The sequence below is a fragment of the Musa acuminata genome, chromosome BXJ1-5, assembly GCF_036884655.1.
Source record: "Musa acuminata AAA Group cultivar baxijiao chromosome BXJ1-5, Cavendish_Baxijiao_AAA, whole genome shotgun sequence".
NCBI lineage: Eukaryota > Viridiplantae > Streptophyta > Magnoliopsida > Zingiberales > Musaceae > Musa > Musa acuminata.
In genome coordinates this window covers 40,665,001-40,682,508 of record NC_088331.1, presented here as the reverse complement: position 1 = coordinate 40,682,508, position 17,508 = coordinate 40,665,001, and the positions used below count along the sequence as shown (strand labels likewise).

Genomic DNA, 17,508 nt, shown 5'->3' with positions numbered 1-17,508 from the left:
TTGTCTTACAACTCTCCTCCCCTCCCTCGCTGCCTCAAGTCGCACCACCTTTGGGTTTTAACTATTGTTAGGCAGCAAAGCAAAGTAAGCCTCTGACAGCGCAGCATCTCATTATGTTTTGTCATTTCCCATCACCATCGTCATCATCATCATCCATCTTCTCTTCTGCTACCTCCACCCTGACCTCGTTTCTTTACTATTCCTTCCTTGTTACATATCATCTGTGCATCTCATATATATGGTGTTTTAGCAGTCTTTTTCTTGGTTTTTTTTTTGCTTTGCCTACACCCTCCCTTTGCCTCTTCTCTCGACCTTTCTTTCTCTTCTGCAAGCTCTCGTTTTTATTGTTTTCGCTCCATGTACTGATTCCTGCAATCCCCACCGCCAGTACCTCCTCTTCTCTATCTCTTGCCCCACTGAGGGAGGGGCAGAGAGGAAGAGGGAGTTCAGTTGGCAACACTAGTAATAGAAGAACTTGTAGTAACTGCCCAAAAAGGCGTTGTCGAGAGCTGAAAGGGGAAACAATTTGCAGCGCCATGCAGCAGCAACCACAGCAACAGCAGCAGCCGCCGCCGCAGCTGCAGCAGCAGGGCGGGTCCCAATTCGGTGCCGATATGGCCCCATTCGCGCCCTCGGGGGCCAGCCCCCCGGCTCACGTGCTCCAAATCCCCGGCGCCGGCCCCCTCCATCCGCCGCCGCAGCCGTCGTCGCAGCTGGTGGAGACCGCGCCGGCGCTCGTCAATCGTCGGCCCCCGGCACCCACGGATGCAGCCAATTTCGATGAGTTGGCCCCCGCCGTGGCCGGGGGCTTTCACGACGATGAGGCTATCACCGTCGGCTACGAGGCCGAGCGCGGTGGGACGCCCGGGAGCCGCTGGCCGCGGCAGGAGACGCTCGCGCTGCTCAAGATCCGCTCCGAGATGGACGCCGCTTTTCGAGACGCCACCTTTAAGGGTCCTCTCTGGGAAGAAGTCTCCAGGTAAAAGCCACATTCAATTCACACCGCTGCGTACCTTCCTTCAAAATGCGGTGTCTTAAACTCCTCCCCCCTCCTCCTCCTCCTCGTGTGATGCTGCCCGTGTCCCGTGAAAAGAGAGATCACTGACCTCCGGAGAGTCTTCGACGGTTTTCTTGGGATCTAGTTCACCAGCTTCGGGTGCAGAATTCTTAGAGACAGCTCTCAGTTTCGTACCACGGATTCCACTGTAGCACTGATGTAAGGCTTCAGGTTTTGCCTCAGTAGGAAACTGAGAGAGAGAGAGAGAGAGAGAGAGAGAGAGAGAGAGAGAGATGGGTGGGGAGGGGGGGGGGGGGGGGGAAGGGGGGCGCGGTGTTTTCCCCAACTCATGCCTTCTTCTCTCTTTCTCGTTAATGTATCTGAGTACTAGGGGGAGGAACCACCCCTGCATCGATCCCGAGCTAACTTGTGAGAGCAGTTTTAGAACACCGGCCGATGACGACTAATGCAAAACGCATGCACTCCGATCAGCTCAGTGCAGCCATCGAGGCGCATCTATTGTTTGTTTTAGTTTTTGTTCTCCCCACCTATTCCTTGGAGCTCTTTTCTTCTTATCTAATTCGTTGATTGAAGTCATGATGGTCAAAATCTTTGGGTGTTAACGCATAGCCTCTTCTAGCTGTTGTTTAGTACTCCTTTCTCATTTTATCCTCCTCTTGCTGTGGGTTTTGGTTGGCAGGAAGCTAGCGGAGTTGGGCTACAAGAGGAGCGCGAAGAAGTGCAAGGAGAAGTTCGAGAACGTACATAAGTACTACAAGCGCACCAAGGACGGCCGAGCCGGCCGCCAGGACGGCAAGACCTACCGCTTCTTTAACCAGCTCGAGGCTCTCCACAGCAGCGGTGGAGGCGGCGCCACCACGCCCACCGTGACACCTGCCATGCTTCTCACTACCACCTCCCCAGCCCAGATTAGCTTCACCACCGCCCCGGCGGGCCCCCCAGCTACTAGAGTCCAAGCTTCGTCTGTCTCCGCCGCGGCCCCACCGCCCGTCGCGACGCCATCTTGGGTCGTACCTGACCTTGGACCACAAGCGAACTCGAGTTTGGCTGCAGCGGGGATCAGCTTCTCGTCAGATTCGACCTCCTCTTCGTCGTCGGAGTCCGACGACGAGGAGACGGAAGATGCCGGCGAGAGTCGGGAAGGACGGAAGAGGAAGCGCAGTGGGGGGTCGAGGGCCAGACAGCAGATGATGACCTTCTTCCAGGGCCTGATGCGGCAGGTGATGGAGCGGCAGGAGGCCATGCAGCAACGATTCTTGGAGGCGATCGAGAAAAGAGAGCAGGACAGGTTGATCCGAGAGGACGCGTGGCGGCTGCAGGAGATGGCGCGACTCAGCCGAGAGCAGGAGTTGCTTTCCCAAGAGCGCGCTATGGCGGCGTCCCGAGACACTGCGGTCATTTCCTACCTTCAAAAGATCAGCGGCCAACCTGTCACATCATCGTCTGCCGTTCCGGCCAGTGCCGCTGCCATCTCCCTCACACCACTCCCTCTGCCGCCGTCGCACGCTCCGCCCCCGCCACAGCCACCACCTCAGCAGCAACAGGAACACCAGCAGAAGCAAGGGGATCGGCATCACACGCCAAAAACCGACGTCACGGCGACGCAGCGGGTGACCGTCAGCTCGGAGCCCGAAGAGGGTCATTGCTTCGAGCCAGTGTCGTCCTCGAGGTGGCCCAAGGAGGAGGTACACGCGTTAATTAAGCTTCGGAGCGGGCTCGGGTCGAGGTACCAGGAGGCTGGGCCCAAGGGTCCGCTTTGGGAGGATATCTCCGCCGGAATGCATCGGCTAGGGTACAACCGTAGCGCCAAGAGATGCAAGGAGAAGTGGGAAAACATCAACAAGTACTTCAAGAAGGTGAAGGACAGCAACAAGAAGCGGCCGGAGGACTCGAAGTCCTGCCCCTACTTCCACGAACTTGAGGCACTCTATCGTAAGAAAACGCTAGGTAGTGACATCGCCGCAGGCGATCCTGGTGGCGGCAGCAGTGCGGTCGGTCAACAGAAACAGGAGCAAGACACCAATCCCAGCCCACTAGGACAGCAGCAGCAGCGGCATCCGGCTGTGGCCGAAGGCCAGAATGGCGACAACAACAAGAACAACATAAGTGGTGGGAATCCTGAGGCTGGAGGAGGGTCCACAGTTGTACAAGTGCAAACGAGAAATGGACAACAGCCACCGAGCTTCCCTGATCAAGAAGGAACGATGAAGGTAAGAAAGGCTTCATTCCTATTGCTAATCATACACGATTCAGTAATAATTTCAGATACCATTGGGTTTGAAGCCAGAAGACGTTGTGAAGGTACCGACGGAGCAAAGGCACCCGCCGGCCGTGATGGATGAACACTACAAGATGGACAAGCCCAGCAGCGATAATCTGGACCAAGATGACGACTACGAGGACGAGGACGACGAGGATGAGGTGCAGTACAAATTACAGTTCCAGCGGCAGATACCCAGCGGCGACACCGCGATTGCAACGACAGCGGCAGCTACAGCGACTGCATCAGGCACCTTCTTGGCCATGGTTCAGTAGCCTTTCGTCAAGTACCGCCATGCACGTCCACACCTTGCCATCTGCATCTTAACATCACAAATACTACCTCCTCAGTGGTTCGATATATCAGAGTTCTACAGTCCTTAGCTATTCATTGATTTGTTGTGGAATAACAATCCTTTCTCCCGGCCGAACGCAGTAATAAGTTTAAGCAAGCAGCTCTTACGAGAACACAGGCAGCGAATTCGGCACCGGGGGCGGGGAGTGCTGAAGAAACTGGTCGTACATCCACACACACTGCCTCTGCATGCATCTCGATCTCCCTTTCTGTACTCTCTTCCACAACTACAGAAGAGGTTTCCTGATGGTAGTTTGCACTCTTAAGATGTATATTTCCTTTTACTGTCATTATTGTTCAGTCTGGATTGTCTCTGTAATCCCCTCGGCATACTTTATGAATAAAGTCATTTTTTAAAGCTTTTCCCCTTAAATATCATTCATGTAATCACCTTACAGTGTGAGTTAAACAAGTTACGGTGATTGCAGCAGACCCCAGGAATGCTTATGTGGCTACCCAAGCTAGCCTAATTCACCAAGAATCGAGCTTAGTCAATGAGGCCCGAGTCCGAGAACGCAGCTCCGAGTTAGGACTCATGTCGCGTTGGGTCGACCCGTACGCCACTGAGTTGTGGCCCAGCATGAGACAGGCCTTATATGCAAAGCACACCAAAGGAGAAGTAGAAATTTGTGCTTCGCATGATCCAATTTGGCTCTTATTATGTTTGAATTCAATTCTATACTTACCGTTGCCTAAATAAAACCCGATTCGATTTAGAACTGCCCAACAAATAAAAATAAGCTTCCGATCTCGGCCCCCCTCTCTTCCTCCTCGTCTTCCTCCGCCTCTGCATCCGTGGTGTAGATTTTGATCGACTTCCGGGCCATTTCTTGGGCGCTCGCCTCCGTGGTGTTGGATGGAGGCTATTAGGAAGCAGGCCTCCAAATTCAGGGAGCAGGTCGCCAGGCAGCAGCAGGTAATCCACGCTTCCTGGATCTTTCTTCATCTCCCCCTCTCGTTGTTGCCGTCTGGCGTTCTGGCTTTGGTTCGTCTCGCTTGCGTTTCGATTCAAGCTGATTTGCTATATCTAGGGCGCCGATTGGCGAATCTCGAGAAGGTTACTTTTTGGGGGTTGATTTGTTCTTCACCAAATTGTTTACATTGCATGGTTAACGCGATCAAACACTGTTGAAGGATGGCCGTTTTTGTTGAGCTTTTTGGCGTTAGATTCTCGTAGCCTTTTTTGAATTTGACGGGAGCCGTGATCACGATCAAGGGACGTTCCGGTTGATGTTTCTTGCTGCCCATCCTGTTGTGTTTTGCTCGATATGGACAATGATTTCTCTGACTTCAAAATTACAAGAAAATGGCAACTCGTTAATTATTTTGGTGATAACCCTAAATGAGAATAGCGGATGATTCCAAGACCCCCAAGTATGGAAATCTGATTGGATCTGGAAAATTCATGTTTGAATAATTTTTGTGCTCTGCAGGGATTCTAAATCTTATAAGAACGAGACATATATCTGTTTTACCTTGATCTTATGATGTCACTAGGATCGTAACTGAGAATAGCCAACGATACTTTGTTGCTTTCTTGCTATTTCCACGCAGGAGCCCGGAGACCAACAAAAACTTTCCTATTGTCTGTGCTATATTGCAAAATTCACCTTAGCAATTATGCTTGTGCATTTATTTAGACTAGTCTAGGACCTATTTTTGCTGATGATCGCTCAACCTAGCTGCCTTCTTTTTTAGATATTGACATTTTCTCAAGGGCTCGGCAATTGATGACATTATTTGTTCTCTTTTTGTAGGTTTTCATCATTCCATAAGTTTTCCTTTGTGTACCTTCATTTCATATTAGGTTTCTTTTTCTTTTGGAGACTCATGACTGTGTCCCTGATTTATCTCATTTGCAAATACCCGTTTCTCTTCTTAGATCACTAAAACTCTGTGTAAATTATCTATAGTTGGCTATTGTGTTACACTGGATGTTAGAAGAATCATATGTTTTTTTCTACACTTACAAACATAAGGAAAGTCTCGCATTCTGTTATTGTAGCCAAGTTCATCACAGATTACAGAAGAATACACCTTTAGCAAAGTATGATGTACACGGACTCATGGTCACTGCATCATTTATTTTATTTGGACTTCTCTATGGTCTAGTTCATAAGTTGAACATATATGTCACCTTTCTTCCATGTCTCAACAATAAGCAATTTATCTACTTGCATGAATTGGGAATGTTTGCTGAAAGTATTAAATCATATTTGTGGATATAAGCAACATCTTAATTCCAGTTGTTGCATCTACAGGCTGTTTTCAAGCAATTTGGAGGTGGTGGATATGGAAGTTCTGATAGTATATTTTCAGATGCAGCAGAATATCAGCAGCACCAAAAATTAGAAAATCTTTACATATCAACTCGAGCTGCCAAGGTTGAAGGCCCTCTACTTTTTTTTTCTTCTTCTCCATTGTCTTTTCTTACCTTTTTGTGTAAAAGCCTCTTGATCATTTTCTTCCAGCATTTTCAAAGGGATATAGTGCGTGGTGTGGAAGGATATATCGTCACAGGATCCAAACAAGTTGAAATAGGTAGTCTTCTTAATTATATGTTTGTTTTCCCTTCTGCTTGTTCATCTATTGTTATTTTTCATGAAAGCCAAAGTTCATTTTTCACAATAGTCATACTACTATTTTAGCTAAAGTAATACATCTTGTTTCTAATCAAGTCCACGTTGCATAGGCAATAAATTATCTGATGATAGTAGGAAATATGGTGTTGAGAACACCTGCACTAGTGGGAATACACTATCGAAAGCTGCTTTATGTTATGCGAGAGCTCGTGCACAAATGGAGAATGAGCGCGGCAATCTACTGAAAGCTCTTGGTTCCCAGGTTTTGTGATTCACTTGTTCCCCATGTTATACAATACTTTCATGCTCTTCTAGTAATCTTGTCGGAATTATTGGGTCATAGAATTGATACAGTTCTGTCCAAAAATATTTGCTTTCTTGTTTAAAGTTGTAATGCTTTTTACCTTTTTCTTTATGTGGTGGATGTAAAGTTGACTGTCAATATGCATCCGATATTGTGCAAACTGGCTGATGATTATTCATCTGACTTGTTATCACTAGCCATTCTAATAACTACTTTTGCCTTCTTCGTTTCTTGCACATAGTTGGTTTCTACTTGCATAAATTATCCCTGCTCACACGTTGCACCTTTTATAGAGCACATTTGACATGTTGCCAAATATGGTTACTGTATTCATTTATTATTGGTTTTTGACTTCAGGTTATTCCAAAAGCCTTTTAATTTACTTGTGCCTAGTAAATCCTTATTGTAATCACTTTAACTCCATAGTATTTACAATTATGACCAATTTGGTCTCTTGTCCATCATGCCCTTTTAACATGAGCAAGGCCTTGGTTCAATTTGGATTTCATATATTTAACTCTTGTTGAACCTAAATTTCAATTTGTAGCTCTAATTCACCTAATGGATTGTACTTCTTGATTATGTACATGCTGTAGTTTTGGATGCAATTCACTTTTATTTTTTCTCTCACTCTCTTTCTCTCTCTTCCTCAATGTCTTTGAAAAACTGTAAATGACAAATAGCCAAATAGATGCAAGATAGCTGTTTAGCAACCAAAGCTGTTCAAAAGGTAATTAAAAGTATATAAATATGATATATACTAAAGATTCAGGACAACGAATAGTTTGAATTTATATTAAACTTTAGGTGAGTCAACAGAACATGGAAAATATCTGAATTTCCTGCTTCTGTGCACGTTAATGGTCTCTTCCTTGAGTGCCAAATGAGTGACAAGTAAAAAGAAGCTGAGAATTTGGAAGATGGAGACTGAAAGAAAATTCATATTTACCATGAACATGTGACTTAATGCTTATTGTTGGAGCCATTAGGGAGTTGGCTACTTAGCATCCCTCTTTACTTCATTAGACTGGTATTTCCATTTTACTTCATTTGCCAATTAGTTCTCATTTTCTGTAGTTGTGCACATATGTAAGTTCTGCAGATCTTTCTATATTGGAGTTCCTGAGAATTAGTGATGGTTATATAAATTCAATGCTGTCTGACACTATTTGTGCATTGCTAGATGCTTCCAGTCAAATGATCTTATGCTGGAATAAAACTTTCCTTTCTAGGTTGCAGAACCACTAAGAGCCATGGTAATGGGTGCTCCATTGGAAGATGCTCGACACCTTGCCCAAAGATATGATAGGGTGCGCCAGGAAGCTGAAGCTCAGGTAATCCTGTTACAAACTGGTAGATTATGCTTCTATTGGATGTTTTCTGTAGACACCTGTGAATTTATCACTATTGATCAACCTTGGTTTCTTTAGTTACTTGTATTGTTTTTATGAATTGTAACTTGTATCTCCAATTTTTTCACTTTTCAATTGGATTTATTTTCATACATATACAACAAAAATATGAAATTACATAACTTCTTGAAAGAGATGGAAATATTATGCATTTACTTTGATTAAATTACTTTATCGTACGTAACTTTTTGAAAGGTCTAGCATGCAATCACTCATACCTCTTGAATAGTCATACTATATGATTTGACTTCATCTACATAGTATTTCTATCTTTTAACAGTTCAATATTCAATTACAGAGATGTCATGGGGGTATTTATGCACTGCTTGAATCCTAAACTAAGCACCATGGAATTTAGTGATGCAATGGTGCATAATAGATACTGTATCTATGCATGTACATTTCCTCTTTCCAACTGGACTTCGAAGTAGACACAGTCACAGTACATGTATCTATGCAATCAACCTCTACATTTGGAGACTCTTGAAATCCATAACACATGGATGGATGGTATATATATATATATATATATATTGTAATCCATATTGTATATTGTATATGTGAGCCTCTTCTACTGTTTGTAGAATGGATATGCAATTTACTTACCTAGTAATACAAAAATCTTACCACTAGGTTTTTTAAATGGGTATGAAAATGGTATGCTTAACAATTGCCAAAATGCTCATCCTACCCAATTTCATGATTTTTTTCTCGATGTATGTAAGATAAGTGGCTAAAAGAATTTGTGAACTTGCAACTTGCAACCAAGATTCTAGGGTACGAATTTGATGTCCATGGTTGTGTATTGCATATTCCACATGCAATTTCTTAACTGTTGTGGCCACCTTGGCAGGATAAGCCTCTTTGGTGATTGGGAGAAAAGCATCTTAACAGGAAGGCATCGAATAGGCAAATGTTGGTTTTTTAGGCACACTGAGTCTCCGTATGGATGCGATTTTAGTGCTGAAGTTTTCATTGAATATACCTTGTCTCAAGACCTTTTCCTTCATTTGGTGCTGTAATTCTCCATCTTAATATGGACAAACTTCAAGCTCTAAGTATTTTAATGAACTTAAAGCTATAGTTATTTAAAGCGGAAAGTTTATTTTTTTGTAACACCAGAAAGTCTATCTACAAAACTCCCTTGTTTGAAGATATACTTGATTCCCAACAGGCAATTGAAGTTTCAAAGCGCCAAATTAAAGTAAGAGAAACTGTTGGCAGTGGTGATAACATTTCAAAGCTAGAAGCTGCTGAAGCCAAGCTACAAGAACTAAAATCTAATATGGCAGTATTGGGTAAGGAAGCTGTTGCAGCAATGACTGCTGTGGAAGCCCAACAACAAAGATTAACCTTACAGCGGCTTATTGCTATGGTATTATCTTTATTTATGCCTCCAATTATCTAGATTTCATGTTGCTATTCTTTGCTTCATTTCTAACTTGCAAATTTTTCCTTCCACAGGTCGAATCAGAGCGCACTTACCATCAGAAGGTCCTACAAATTCTTGAACAACTTGAAGCAGAGGTACACTAGAAAGCCACTGCTGTTTAGTCAAATCAATATATTCTTTCTCTTGCCAAATTTACATTATACATGCATTAGCTGTATATAGAAATTTTCTAGGTGGAGAAACAAACTAACTTGTTTGACTCTGCTGATGGATTTGATTCATAGATGCTATCTGAGCGTCAAAGAATTGAAGCATCTCCAAGTCCAGCCTCAGAAAACTTTATGCCGCCTCCACCATCATACGAAGAAGCCAATGGCATGTTTACAAACTCAACTGTCGATGGATTAACAGAATCTGTGGAATACTTTTTAGCTGAGGTAATTAAAATGACATATATGTCCATTTCTTATGAAGTTGTGTTATAACAGTCATTAGGTAGTTTGAAAAGCTTTGCTGTCCTGACTTATGTGCATATATGTATATTCTTTGTACTGCAAGGTAATTCATTCATATCAGGCTGAGACAGATGTGGAGCTTAATCTTTCTGTTGGCGACTATGTTGTTGTACGTAAGGTACAGAAGTTCTTCAAATGCTTTCTACTTCCATGTTATACATTGACTTCGCGGGGTCTCTCTCTCTCTCTCTCTCTCTCTCTCTCTTTACCTCCTGTCTCTCTAGTTTTTACCTATGCAAATTGTGCAAAAAGAATATGGTATTTCGATGGTTCGCGGAAAGTTCATTGGGATTAAAGATTTCCATGATGAATAGAAAGTACTCAAATTAAGTTTTCTTAACTAATGGTCTTGTTCCAGCATAATTTTATTTGAAATGAGAATCTTTAATTTGTGAGCTCAGATTATCTGGAAGCTTACCATCGGCTTATTGACTTATTTGTATCTTTAAGATGAATTACATTTTTCCTTGAGCATAGGTTGTCAGTTTCTGGTTTTCTTTTCTTATAAATTCTTCCCAAGGACAAAAGTGTTGCCTGCAGGAGCTCAAGTTGTACTCAAAAGAGTAGACCTCTCAAATTAGCCTCCTAAATTTGATCAAATCCATAAATCGTTGCTTTGTTAAGTTTAGGAGAATAAAAATATGAGAATAAGAGCGAAATTATAACTGAAAAAGAGTTTGAGAAAGTTTAAGAGAATTGAAAGAGAGGGGAAGGAAAGGGTTTAAAAACCCTTTAGGTTGCCTCCAACGGTAAAATTAACCATTTGAAACCCCGATACAGATCGATTACGGTCGGTTTCGATCGTTACCGCTCGGTACAAGTCGATAACGGTCAGATTTTGACTGTTACCGCCCAATACAGTCCCGTATTGCCCGATACGGGATCAAAACTTTGGTATCGCCTAGTAGCGGGCAGTTCGTGTGCCAATAAGCTCTCGGACCGGTACATACCGCCCATACTGGGCGGTACATATCAAAATTAAAAACCTTGGTATTTCGATGGTTCGTGGAAAGTTCATTGGGATTAAAGATTTCCATGATGAATAGAAAGTCCTCAAATTAAGTTTTCTTAACTAATGGTCTTGTTGCAGCATAATTTTATTTAAAATGAGAATCCTTAATTTGTGAGCTCAGATTATCTGGAAGCTTACCATCGGCTCATTGACATATTTGTATCTTTAAGATGAATTGTATTTTTCCTTGAGCATAGATTGTCAGTTTCTGGTTTTCTTTTCTTATAAATTCTTCCCAAGCACAAAAGTTTTGGCTGTAGGAGCTCAAGTTGTACCCAAAAGAGTAGACCTTTTAGCTAACTATACATTTAAAATTTTATTTAAAAAAATTTCCCATTCATAGTTTATAACCTGTATGAGAATTTGGCTGGAGGTCTAAAACATTGACATCATGTTGACAGCTGAATTTGGAATCTTGTCAACTTGTCTCATGTAGCCTCCTTGTTCTTAAGTTTTGCTTTATAATTGATCCCATTATAAGTTTTTGATGATTTGTATGTTGATTTTCATATGAAACAAGTATATGAAGTTTACATAAGAGTGACATCGATCAACTATTAGCACACAGATATAACTAGTATCTGTATTGACACTGTCTGCATGCTTTTATCAGTCAATGCCAATGTGTACAAGCTAAAACTAACTGCTTGTGGGTGAATCTGAAAGTTATACCGTTAGATTCCCACAGATTTTCTGTTTTTGTTCCTTTTTTTCTATTTTTGTTCCTCAAATTTTGTGGTGGAAAGTTGTTCCTCCCAAAAATTTTAGAAAATTGGACTTAGTCTTAACAGACAAAACACTGGATCATTGTTACCAAACATGTTCTGTGTCATCATAAGAAAACGCAGATTTTCATTCTTTCCGACAACAAAACTGTAGTTGGCTAGTCGACGGAGAGTGCAATATGCACATCTGCCTTTGTTTCATGTTCTTGTTGTTTAAACATACATACCATAGTGAATGTGTTTCATTTATTACCATCAGATTTATCTGTTTATTTATTCACAGCTATCAAACAATGGTTGGGCGGAAGGTGAATGCAAAGGAAAAGCAGGTTGGTTCCCTTCTGTATACATTGAAAGGCGGGAGCGTGTGCTCGCAAGTAAGATCGTTCAAATTCTGTAAAAATATTGCTCAGGGAGGTCGGTCTATTCATCTGGGTGTTGTAAGGTGTTGCAATGTTTGGGCTTCCATAAGCTGAAACCTAGTCATATTTGCATCTTCAGTTCATTGTTTTGTTCTTCCCCCCTTACGTTTCATCTGTCAATTTTGATGCCCAATTTTGTCAACTGATTACATGATTATGTATTGTGTATCTGTCCAAAATCAGGTGGATTATGCAGGGAAACAAAGTTGTTTGTTTATCTATAAGTTGAGTTGTCATGACCGTCTTTGCTTCGCAAGACATTTATACTATGGATAATGTTGCGATGCGCCCAATAGAGTTTTAATTTTTTGCACCTTTTTTTCATGAGTTATGACCATTCTCAGCTTTTGATTCTCCCAACAGTGTATGATGTATATTGGCACATGATGAAACAGTTAAACTCTATGATTGATTCTTGTCTTCTACCAAGATAAAGATTTGAGTTCTGAAATTGTCAAACCATGTTTCTTTCTTGAACTCTCCCCCTCTCTGTGTTTCGTTTGTTTCTGATAAAAAGGATTGTAATAATAATAATAATAATAATAATAATAGTAGTAGTAGTAGCAGTATCTGTAGCAGTACTGGTAGTAAACAGATCACTAAAGACATCCGATTCCATAGAATGACTTGGAAATGCAAACGTGAAATATCTCAAGGCAAACTCGATGATGCTTATTATATTCTACTACTTTGGTCTGGTGCAGCAATTATTACGGCACGCCAGCATCCATCTTTTCGAAAGGTTTTACGAAAGCAGAACACTGCTTCCTCAAACAGAAGAGAACACTATGCAATTATTATTATTATTATTATTCATCAGTTGATGAGGATGCAATTAAAGCTCCAGAGATACCCAAAGGCGGTTTCACGTCATTGACTCAATGGACGGTCAATATCACATGCAGCCCATGAGTCAACCGGTAGAACTTCATATTTATTATTTTAAAAAAATAAAATATAGTTAGTTATATATTTTAAAATATAGAATACGTAAATAACATTATTAATAAAATTTATAATATAGTAAGGATGGTCTCAAACGCACTTTAACTTTGTCTTCGGACATTGTTGTCCCAACTATTCTGCAAAGCCAGTTGGGCCTAAAAAGAAGATCAATTAAATAAAAAAGTAAAAATGAAAAGTTCAACAGTGGCAAAAATTAGGAGAAAAATAAAACAGAATAACTCTTAAATTCCACCAAATGATTGAGGAGGTGGAGGTGTCCGGTCACATGTTTGTAGTGGGAATTGGTGCGTTTCTATTCATCTCATTATTTTCACATTGGGAGGATGTGATCGGTTGTTGCCTTTGGCTCCGCTCCACCCACCATATTTCTCCATATACCAAACCCACTAAAGACCAGAGGAGGCATCCATCCTTCCACAGACCCATCGATCACATTCTAATCGTCAAATAAGCTCTTAAACGGTTAAAATATTTTTTTCTTTTTGTGCAAAATTAAGTCATGAAAATAATAAATATTTTTTCTAAAAATGGTCCAACGAAATTTTGAGCCGTCAGATAAAAGAAAACTCAATCAACAGAACATCGGTGTCCTGTGACGGGTCACCTCCTTTCTGAGTATGAGCTGAGAAGTTGCGTCATGGGATCAACGTGATGCTTGGAACGGGCAGCAGGAGACGCATGTTGTCCACTTGTTCACGTAAAACAAGTACGTGCTGCTGCCGTAGTAGCAGTAGCTGAACCCACGTACCCATTACAAGCCAAAACAAAAAAGCACCAGCAGAAGCAGATGTAGCAGTAACGGAGCCAATCACATTAGCAAGCATCTCTGCTCAATCCGCAACAGGGTGCGGTATAGAAGCCACTGCATACGAACAGAGATGATATCTATCGATCGACCACTCTACCTATCCATGTCTAAATCTCCATTTCGCCCTCACAAGAAAGCAGTTGTAGTCTTGCAGAGAGCCTTCCCCACCTTTGCTTAAAGACACAGAAAGCTAAACCGCTAGCTGAGTAGAAGAAGCGTTACACGAGAAGGATAGCACTACATAACGTATAAGTCAACCGGCTCGGCCGGGCCAGTGGAACGGGTCGAGAAGGGGGTGACAGGCGGAGCCGCCGCTGCCTGCTTTTTCCGGCGCATCTCGAGGACCTTGCGGTGGCAGTTAGAGTGGACGTGGCTGACGAACGTGGGGCTGCACGCCGGGCGGTACTCCGGGAGGAGGCGGCCGGACTTGAACCGGACCCCGCAGGCGTTGCAGAGGGTCTTGGGGCCGAGCGGGCCGGCCCTCCACTGCGGCGTCTTCTGGGCGCCGCAGTGGGTGCAGCGACGCTCGTTGGAGGCAGCTGCGGACGGCGGTGACTTGGGCTTTCGGCCGCGCTTGTTGGGTTTCTGCTGCTTGTCCGGTGGCAGGCTGCCGCAAAGGAGGATGCCTCTCTCGCCCGCGGCCGAAATGTGGTCGGTTACTCGGTGGAAAGATAGAGCGGGAGACGAGAAAGAGGACGCGCAAGAGGAGGAGGTTGTGGTGGTGATCGAGTCGGAGGAAGATTCTGCGAAAGGGAGCGGCCTTGACACGGACCAGCAGCCTGCGGCTGTCCGGGAGCGCTTGCTCCGCTTGGCCCTGACCGGCACCACGGCTTCGGTGGAGAGGACGCAGACGGTTGGGCTCACAGACGAGCCACCTTCGATGGTGTAAGCGCGGCGGCTCTCGGCCTGGGTCTCCGTTTCGTCTGGGCTTCGAGGAGCCGAAGGCAAGGGAACGACGCCCGGGCACGACGAGAACTCCGGAAGGGAGTCGTCGATGATGAGAGAAACCCATTCCAACTCTTCCGCGTCGTGCGCCTGAACACATCAAAGCACAAGAAATTGTCACAAAAAATCGATCTTCCTTTCTTCTGTTGGTGGGGGCATGGAGAACAGGACCCACCGGGAGACTGATTTCGGAGAGAGGCTGGAAAGAAAGCGACGAAGAGGAGGAAGGAGAAGGCGAGCCGGAGTTGGAGTCCTCGGTTCCCTTGTGCTCCGCTTCCTCCCCCTCCTCTGCTCCCTTCTCGTTCTCGATGAACTCAAGGTTAAGGAGGTCGTCAACGGAGAACTCCTCCCCCCAAAAGTTCCCATTTCCCACAGCCCAAGCCACATCCTCGTCCGAAACCCCGTGACTCCCCTGCTGCTGCGGCTGCTGCTGCTGTAGCAAAGAAGTCTTCGGGGCCTCCATCCCAACGTCCGGAGCAAGGGAAGACCAAAGGGGGCAAAGGGAAAGAGAGGAAGAGAGGCAGGAAGAGGGAGTAGAAAAAGGAAGAGATGGTGAGCGTTTGGTGGAGCATCGAATGGCCGCCCCAAGCCCGTGAGCGTTACAAACAAGCGCGCTGTCGTTTGTACATCCCTTCCGGCCTCATCCCTGCCACTACTACCAGCAGCAGCAATTACTACATCTCTTCCGCATTTCCCGTTCGCCTGTCCTCTGTTCGATGCTTTGCCTCTACGCCTGACAACAAAAGGAAGGGGTGCCGCCCCCATCAATTCCCAACAGTCCGTCTCTTTTGACGCTACTCTTTATTGATCGATCCTTGCCAAAAGAACTCGAGTCAGCTGATTTGGTTTTAAATACAATGTGGTCTTCAAAGCGCTGTTAGACTATAATTACTGATTGATTGAATAAGTAGAACAAGTAAATGTAAATTATGCATCAACTATATTAAAAAGTAAATGTTGGTATCAAAATGATTTATTACTCCCATAAGGTAAAATTCATCTGACCTCGTTTATTATCTGAAGTACGTCATGTCACGCATCTAGATGAATCCGTGGCAGTGTTTTAGTTGAACATCACTTCAAATCCCATCTCGATAAGAATACAAATCTTTTGAATAAAATGACATTATATAATTATGTTATATATATTTTTTGAATAAAAAATATTATACAATTATGTTATTAGTATACTCATCAAAGCTTATTAGCAAAGAGTACAAAAATAGATAGATTAATTATGCTTATGGATATGAGTACATGTGAAGACTCACTCTCGTAGTACATGTGAAGATGGAATAAGAGATAGGATCTAAGTTCGTTACACTCTCGCAATACCTTCGTTAAGGATTATTTATTATATTTATTTACTTATATATTTATTTGATAGCATGTTTAATCTTATTTTTATTTATTTTTGCTTGAAAAATATAAATATGAATAATTTTTAGAGTGGTAAAGTGATCATTTACCAAATGGACAAAACTATCTCAAAATAATCTAATTTTTACGACTATCGTCTATTTTTGCAAGCTAATATATGATATGAAACATTAATCATCTTAGCACATTAGAATCTCTCAAGTGTCATAAGGTTGGATGGAGGCTTCGGGTACTGTCGAACATTGATTGTATTCATAAATTTGCATGTAAAGCCTATGAGTACTTTTGTCAATGTGCTCATCACTCATCGTGTAGTTGTTTGTGGATTTGTGACTATTTGTTTATATTCTAAAGTTCTATTTTTTTCTTTTCTCTCTTACGAACTAAATGTTTACTGAATTGCTTATAAAGCTTTAATTTTTTATGAGATATCGGGATTTATCTACTATTTGTTTTTAAAACTAATCAATTTATTAATTTATAGGTATTTTAAGTGTTGAGCGAGGTTACATCTAGGCTGACCCTTTGTAGACAAATAATGCAAGGCTATTCTATGAGTTAGGTAATTCCAACTAAATCTATAACATCTGGGATCAAAGTAGATAAACGATTGAGTAAATAATGAAAGTTCATAATCTCACCATGGTGAAGCATTGTGATAAATTGAACAAGATGGGGAAGCTGAACCATTACCGCAAGCAACCACAAGTGGCTATAAGTGTAAAGTCGCTCTCAAGTTGTTGTAGCCATTTAAGAGGAGCACGACAATGAGGATGACATGAGAAGTTAACAAAGGAATTACAATTTGGATCACCAATTGGAAAGCACAAGAGTCACAAGGAGAGACTTATTGATATGGAAATCAGTTTAATATTTTTGAAGTGAGCTTAGAGGAACTATAACAAGACCAACGAATACTCTTTAATGTAGAAAACTTGCAAGAGAAGACAATCTAGGATCGATATGGTCAAGTCTCGAGTTGAGTATTTGATGAAAGATACCAAAGAGTCAATGCAACACCTACTCATAGTAGACATCACAATAGGGATTGTGCTACTCATAAGGGCTCTTCATATAGGGGGAAACAACACCCACGTTATTTTGTCATAAAACTTGAGAGCACTCGAGTTGCATAACTATGGTAGTACCAAGAATGCGAAAAAGCTCGAGAACTTTTTGCTCGACATGGAACAATACTTTCTAGAGGCATGATTTTGAAAAATCAAAGTTTCATTAACAATCATATATTTGAATGGGGATAAAAAAAAACTCTAATAGCAGACTTGATGGAAAGAAATCTAATAAGGTTGATATTGGGTAGACACATGAGAGGACTTGAAGTGAGAGATAAGAACTTAGTTCTTATCCGAGAACACTAAGTTCGTAGCATGAAGAAAACTGAGACAATGCTA

At 42.6% G+C, this 17,508-nt stretch overlaps 3 protein-coding genes across 6 annotated transcripts; 2 read left to right on the top strand and 1 right to left on the bottom strand.

Moving 5' to 3' along the window:
- The first annotated feature begins 26 nt into the window (after positions 1–26).
- Positions 27–3,990, top strand: LOC135674300 (trihelix transcription factor GTL1-like). 4 transcript variants are annotated; one of them, XM_065184017.1, is made up of 3 exons: positions 27–979; positions 1,698–3,228; positions 3,309–3,452. In XM_065184017.1, exons 1-3 carry the CDS (start codon positions 114–116, stop codon positions 3,315–3,317), a joined length of 2,406 nt encoding a protein of 801 aa, XP_065040089.1. In that variant the 5' UTR covers positions 27–113; the 3' UTR covers positions 3,318–3,452. The 4 variants fall into 4 exon arrangements, with proteins under 4 accessions (XP_065040089.1, XP_065040088.1, XP_065040087.1 ...); XM_065184016.1 differs by having other exon boundaries at positions 3,306–3,452; XM_065184015.1 differs by having other exon boundaries at positions 29–979; positions 3,320–3,990.
- Positions 3,991–4,101: 111 nt separating this feature from the next.
- Positions 4,102–12,310, top strand: LOC135674301 (SH3 domain-containing protein 2-like). Its single transcript, XM_065184018.1, has 10 exons — positions 4,102–4,548; positions 5,894–6,016; positions 6,104–6,173; positions 6,325–6,476; positions 7,751–7,852; positions 9,105–9,305; positions 9,395–9,457; positions 9,608–9,760; positions 9,882–9,956; positions 11,859–12,310. Exons 1-10 carry the CDS (start codon positions 4,489–4,491, stop codon positions 11,973–11,975), a joined length of 1,116 nt encoding a protein of 371 aa, XP_065040090.1. The 5' UTR covers positions 4,102–4,488; the 3' UTR covers positions 11,976–12,310.
- A 1,443-nt stretch (positions 12,311–13,753) lies between these two features.
- LOC135674303 (GATA transcription factor 5-like) lies at positions 13,754–15,510 on the bottom strand. Its single transcript, XM_065184019.1, has 2 exons — positions 14,892–15,510; positions 13,754–14,806 (listed from the first exon to the last, which is right to left on the bottom strand). The coding sequence occupies exons 1-2, from the start codon at positions 15,177–15,179 to the stop codon at positions 14,009–14,011; spliced, it is 1,086 nt and encodes a 361-aa protein (XP_065040091.1). The 5' UTR covers positions 15,180–15,510; the 3' UTR covers positions 13,754–14,008.
- Between the last annotated feature and the right edge of the window lie 1,998 nt (positions 15,511–17,508).

Coding starts and splice junctions, on each gene's coding strand:
- LOC135674303 (XM_065184019.1), bottom strand. CDS start 15,179: ATGGAGGCCCCGAAGACTTCTTTGCTACAGCAGCAGCAGCCGCAGCAG. Junction 14,807..14,891: donor TCTCCGAAATCAGTCTCCCG/GTGGGTCCTGTT, acceptor TGATGTGTTCAG/GCGCACGACGCGGAAGAGTT.
- LOC135674301 (XM_065184018.1), top strand. CDS start 4,489: ATGGAGGCTATTAGGAAGCAGGCCTCCAAATTCAGGGAGCAGGTCGCC. Junction 7,853..9,104: donor GCCAGGAAGCTGAAGCTCAG/GTAATCCTGTTA, acceptor GATTCCCAACAG/GCAATTGAAGTTTCAAAGCG. Junction 9,458..9,607: donor TTGAACAACTTGAAGCAGAG/GTACACTAGAAA, acceptor TTTGATTCATAG/ATGCTATCTGAGCGTCAAAG.
- LOC135674300 (XM_065184014.1), top strand. CDS start 114: ATGTTTTGTCATTTCCCATCACCATCGTCATCATCATCATCCATCTTC. Junction 980..1,697: donor CTCTGGGAAGAAGTCTCCAG/GTAAAAGCCACA, acceptor TTTGGTTGGCAG/GAAGCTAGCGGAGTTGGGCT. Junction 3,229..3,301: donor ATCAAGAAGGAACGATGAAG/GTAAGAAAGGCT, acceptor TTGGGTTTGAAG/CCAGAAGACGTTGTGAAGGT.